Source organism: Formica exsecta, unplaced genomic scaffold, assembly GCF_003651465.1.
Source record: "Formica exsecta isolate Colony F162 unplaced genomic scaffold, ASM365146v1 scaffold1010, whole genome shotgun sequence".
Lineage (NCBI taxonomy): Eukaryota > Metazoa > Arthropoda > Insecta > Hymenoptera > Formicidae > Formica > Formica exsecta.
Window position 1 is genome coordinate 71,436 of NW_021848349.1, and position 5,320 is coordinate 76,755.

Sequence of the window (5,320 nt, forward strand, 5' to 3'; positions counted from 1 at the left end):
ATATATATGTTATGTAGAAGTATTATTAAAACCAATGATGTTAACTTGACAAGAGTCTGTTGATAATAGCAATTTTTCAATAGGCAATTTTGTGTTTTTGTAAAATGCAGTCAGAATGTTCATAAATGTATAAAAAAATTGCTCTTCTATTTGTATATTAAATCTTTTCACTGGCAGAGTTTTTTTTCACAATAGATCTTTTTAATTATAATTTATTATTTATAATCAGAGACATAGAATAAGGAAATTTGTTTAACTTAGAAATTCGTGAAAAAGATTTACATATAAGAAATTGAAAGAATAAAAAGAACACGAATATCTAAATTGAATATGGTGGAATTTAAAAAAAAAATAGAATTAAAAGAAATAGTGAAGTAAGTTAAGTAGAAAAATGTTGAATACTAGAATATTGAAATTGAATTTTATTTTATCCTATTTATTAATTATTATAGTATTATAGTTATTTATAAAATAATTGAGAACAATAGAACAATAAATATTTGCAGCAATTATATGTATATAAAATTTATATTTTTAACGGTGTAAAATACCGCATCCCGATATCGATTATTATTTGTAATTGATATTTTAAGAAATTTGTCTGAATATATAAATCTACTTAATTACAAAAATTGTTTATATTGTGGGAGTTTCCTATAAGTTAAAAAAAAAATACCCAACTGAAAGAAATGTTTCGAAATAAAAAGAATCATCTTTATATACTTAAATTAATAAATAAGACAAAAATTTTCCGTTATTTAATTAATGCACTAATCACATTAGCTTACTCATCTGTTTCATCATTGGGTTTAATACTAGCATAATTGTTCATGTTTCTATTTACTCTTAACATCTTGAGAAAACTGCCTAATACCAGTATAGTTTTTCTGTGCCTCCTAAAGATTCCGGCATACAATTCCTCACGTACATCCCTTCTATCGCTGACGTCAGAATCAATACTTGATACAGAAACAACAGAGGGCTTAGCCGAGACCGGTTGATGATAACTATTGGTCTCGCCAGTATTGAGAATCACACAATGCTGATTATTTATCATTTTGATGGCTACCTACTATTTCTTTCTTTTATTATTTTATTACGCACACTTGCTCCGCGTTATTCTTTTTAATGTACTATTTGCACAAATATATAATTAACAAACTTCACAATTTGTCTGAAACGTAAATTGAATTTTCCAGATACTTATTAAAAGATTCTTATAATCGCGCAGATTCTAATAAACTCATCTTTAAAGCAGCCAGTCTATCGCGTGATCTCGAAAGAACTGATTAGGAGACTTCACAGAAGAGATTTTATAAATATGCCAATGTATGCACGAATACACATATACGCGCGATACACAACTTATAAGAGAATAGTAATAAAATGTCCTTGTTTTGTCATTCAAGCTGTCACAGTATCTCGAAAATTTAAGACAGCTATCTTGTCTCGTTATCAAGACTATATACCGGGCGCTCGCGATATTCGTGACTATATGGTATTAGTATGACAAATTAGCACACCACATCCTTGCTAAAAAGCTTAAACTTTTCTTTAATCTCCAACTGTTGAAATATTGTCGACTAAATTTAAATTGTATTAATTTTCCCTAGTCGGTTTCCTGATGTTCTTACATTTACGACCCAAAAGCATGATTTTTTAAACGCATATCCGCTTGAAACGCTTTTATGTTTCAATCCAAACGCATTTTCGTCAAATGCACAGCATGAGTAATAAAGCACAAATTAATTTCTCTTTAGTTTTTCTTGCAGAACTTCAGGATTGATCAATGGTCGTCCTTAAGTTGCAGTTGATGAGAGCAAAATTGACTGTATATGATTTTGATACTTTCGTCATCGGATATGATGCAATGGTGGTTGAAAAGACACGTTGCAGTATCTTCCGCTACATATCAGTGGCGTAGCTTTATTGATGATTCACAATGTAAAACTGCAATAAGCACTGCAAACAGATGAAAATGAGGAAATTAAAATAAGTGAACGATATAATATGAATTTGAATAAAATTACGTGAACTTACTAGAGGACATTTTTAAGATACCGAAACAATAAGCATTGAATATTTATGTGAATATAAATTATATTCGTATGTTATTCAAAGCTGTGTAGTATATGCACTCTCTGTGATATAAATATTACGTCGAAATTAGTACTATTAATAGCGATATGTAAGTTGTTTACAAAATTCCATTCCAATAACAAAGAACTAGTCAATAAAGTTTCAGAAGTTTTAGTAATTCAAAATTAAAGAGACTTGGTTTAATGTCAAAGATATTTGTCCTTCTATCTCTTATTCTTTATCCTTTACATTTTTTATTATATCATTTCTTTTTCTCTATCTTTTCCCTTTGTCTCTCTCCCCTTTCTCCTCTTACTTTTCAAGAACGCAAATTACACTCGTCACATTTTACGAATGCGGAAGAGAAGATAACTTAAAACACAATAACACATTCGACAAAATAAAACTCTCAAAATCTGGTATATTAATTAATATTTTTACACAAAATTTTACATAAATACAATAAATCTAATGTTATTTTTGCTATTTAATTTTCGCGTAATTAAAGCATATTAAAGTGTGAGTCAGACTTTAAACAATACTATATCAACTATATCTACTATATAATATTAAGTTATAATTATATATAATAGTGCAAAATATTTTTGGTTTAATAAATATATATATTTTTTATTTCTGTTTTGAAATATGATTTTGTGAATTACACATTGTGTGTATTGCATTATTATAGTATAATTCAAATGTTTGGAACAATAACAAACAAATTTAACATACTCTACTTCATCCCAGATATCGACTTCCAACATTTCAAATAAAATTAAATTAAATACGAAAAGGCGTTTATGAAAAGTTGTATATAGTTATATAACAAAGTGGTATATATGTGTATAAATTATATATATGCATATATATAGAGTTTGAGAAGATTGTGATCAATGATAGAAATGCATTATATATATATAGTTTTACGCGTGATAAATAAAAAATAAAAGATTGAATAAAGAATGATTAAAGATTGAATAAATAAGCAACTCAAAATTGTTAAATAGAAGTATAAGAAATAAGTGGGAGTTCTCCAAATGTATATATTAAAGATAGATTTCTCTCGTCATATTTCTCTACTTGATTAATTTATTTGAAAAATTCACGTCACAGATTGCTATACAAGAAAATAGGTTCTGTGAATATTAGCAGATGCACTCGCAGACAGTTATACAAATCCAGTTTGATTTCAGAAATCTTAGCCTACTTACAACATACAACACAGTGTGATTTTTAATAATATTTTTGATATCTCTATCATATTTCTTCAGTACAGAGCCATTCTACCCCATATTTTAGAAAATATTAACTGATTATTCCGTTAAAATCAATTTTTTATATCGTACAGACTAAATGATGCTTTTATATTTCTACTAAATAATTCATATTTGTGTATGTGTTATCGCATGTTTAGTTTTACATAATGTTGTATCTTTCTGTGCATGCAGATTTTGCCGAATGATGCGAAAGCAAGAAGGCTATTTGTAACATCTGGTGGCTTGAAAAAAGTACAAGAGATTCAAGCTGAACCTGGCACCACACTCTCAGAATATATAACAATTATCAATTGCTGTTTCCCAGAGGAAATTGTCAGGTTGCTTCTTATATATTTAGATCTTTTTTTTAAATTATATATAAAATCAGAAAATTATTCTCACAAAACAATTCTATCAAACATATTTCCCTATTATCTATCATATCTCAAAATCGTTTTAATATCAGTATTATCGTTGACTCTCATTCATTAAATCTATATATCATTAACACTATATACAATTTTTCCATAATAATTTCAATATCCTTTTTTTTTTTTTTCAAAAATTCATAGTCAAATCATCAATTTATAATAAACTTTTTTTTATGCAATATACAATAATTTGCAAAATTCTACTATAAAATCATTTTTGTTTATGTTCAGTCGATGAAAAAATACAATTTCTTCTAAAGGAGAAATATATAAATTAAATTGAGTAAATGAGTGTTAGAAAACAAATTAATTACTCGAAACACTGTTGCTCGTTCGCATAACCCTTTTTAACGGGAATAAAGTACTCACACGTGAAGAAGTGTATGGTTGAGAAGAGATTTTCTCTATTACATTTCTATTATAAATGCAGCCAATTTACATCTTGTTTACGCTGCTAGCGAACACATACAACTGCGTGGCTCCGTTTCTGTGTGGATCTTCGTTATCTTAATTTAAATCGCTCGAGCGATAGATGGCATGCCCGCCATGTTGTCACAGCTGATCGTATTCGAAATACATAATAATACATAAATGCAAAACGTTCCAGCGGATCAATAATATTAAATTTCGATGCATTATTTTTGTACATCGATATAGTGAATTAATAATTTTTTCACGCGCGGATACTTATCGTGCGCGCACACGCACGTACACACACATATACATTGTGCGCGCGGAGATACGAAAAATTAGTAATAAACATTTTTGATTTGTAATTACTGAAAAGTTATCATTTAAAAAAATGATACTAATATTATGGAACAGTTTTGCAATGAAATTGAAAAGTTGTTGGATGACTTTCTCTAGTATTTATTAGAATGAAATATCGCTTAAAATATATATATTTGAGCATTTTTTGATATAAAAACTAAGAAATTATTTGTACACTCTTGAAAGTCACTGCGCAATTATGCGAACATTATTTCTGATGCTATATATGATTAGCAAATTACACTGATTAGTGGAAAGTAAATTTATAATTTCTGCGAGAATTGAAAAGTTGTTTTAAGGTTAATAATTATTATTATTTATAATATAATCTATTAAATATAAATATAAGTTTGTGAGAGTTATTCAAACTATATTGATTGCTTTTAAGTGATTGCGCCGAGATAAAAATAAACTCGTATTATATATAGCGCTAAAGTTGGAGTCAAAATAATAATAATAATATATATATACACACATTTTGAATCACACAAGAATAACAAACAAGTAGAGTTGTGCAAATCAGAAACTTGCACATTGCTTCCTCATCATTTTATCTTACAAAGCTAAAGCTGCTTTAAGCATGCGAATTTTTCAATTTTTGCAAGCTTTGTGAGCAAAATAAAAATTAAAATGAATTCTTTCACCGATCCTCACTAAGTTCAATATCAAACATCCTTTAATAATACTCTATTCATGTAAAAAAATTTAACCTGATATCTAAAAATTTGCAAAAGTTACAGCGTGTACAGACATTTATCAAAAAATTCAGAATTTTATAAA

At 27.7% G+C, this 5,320-nt stretch overlaps 1 protein-coding gene and 1 long non-coding RNA gene across 3 annotated transcripts in view; one reads left to right on the plus strand and one right to left on the minus strand.

Moving 5' to 3' along the window:
- LOC115246295 overlaps positions 1-4,961 on the minus strand; it is a 7,090-nt gene extending 2,129 nt beyond the window's left edge. The window contains exons 1-2 of the long non-coding RNA XR_003885646.1: positions 4,139-4,961; positions 875-1,962 (exon numbers count right to left, since the gene is read on the minus strand). This is a non-coding gene — a long non-coding RNA (uncharacterized LOC115246295). The remainder of the gene's footprint in view (positions 1-874; positions 1,963-4,138) is intronic.
- The window catches only part of LOC115246282 (sperm-associated antigen 6-like), a 15,016-nt gene that overhangs the window by 8,217 nt on the left and 1,479 nt on the right, over positions 1-5,320 (plus strand). For both annotated transcript variants that reach the window (XM_029825008.1, XM_029825002.1), the window contains one exon: positions 3,531-3,676. In XM_029825008.1, the coding sequence (XP_029680868.1) occupies positions 3,531-3,676 (146 nt within the window). The remainder of the gene's footprint in view (positions 1-3,530; positions 3,677-5,320) is intronic.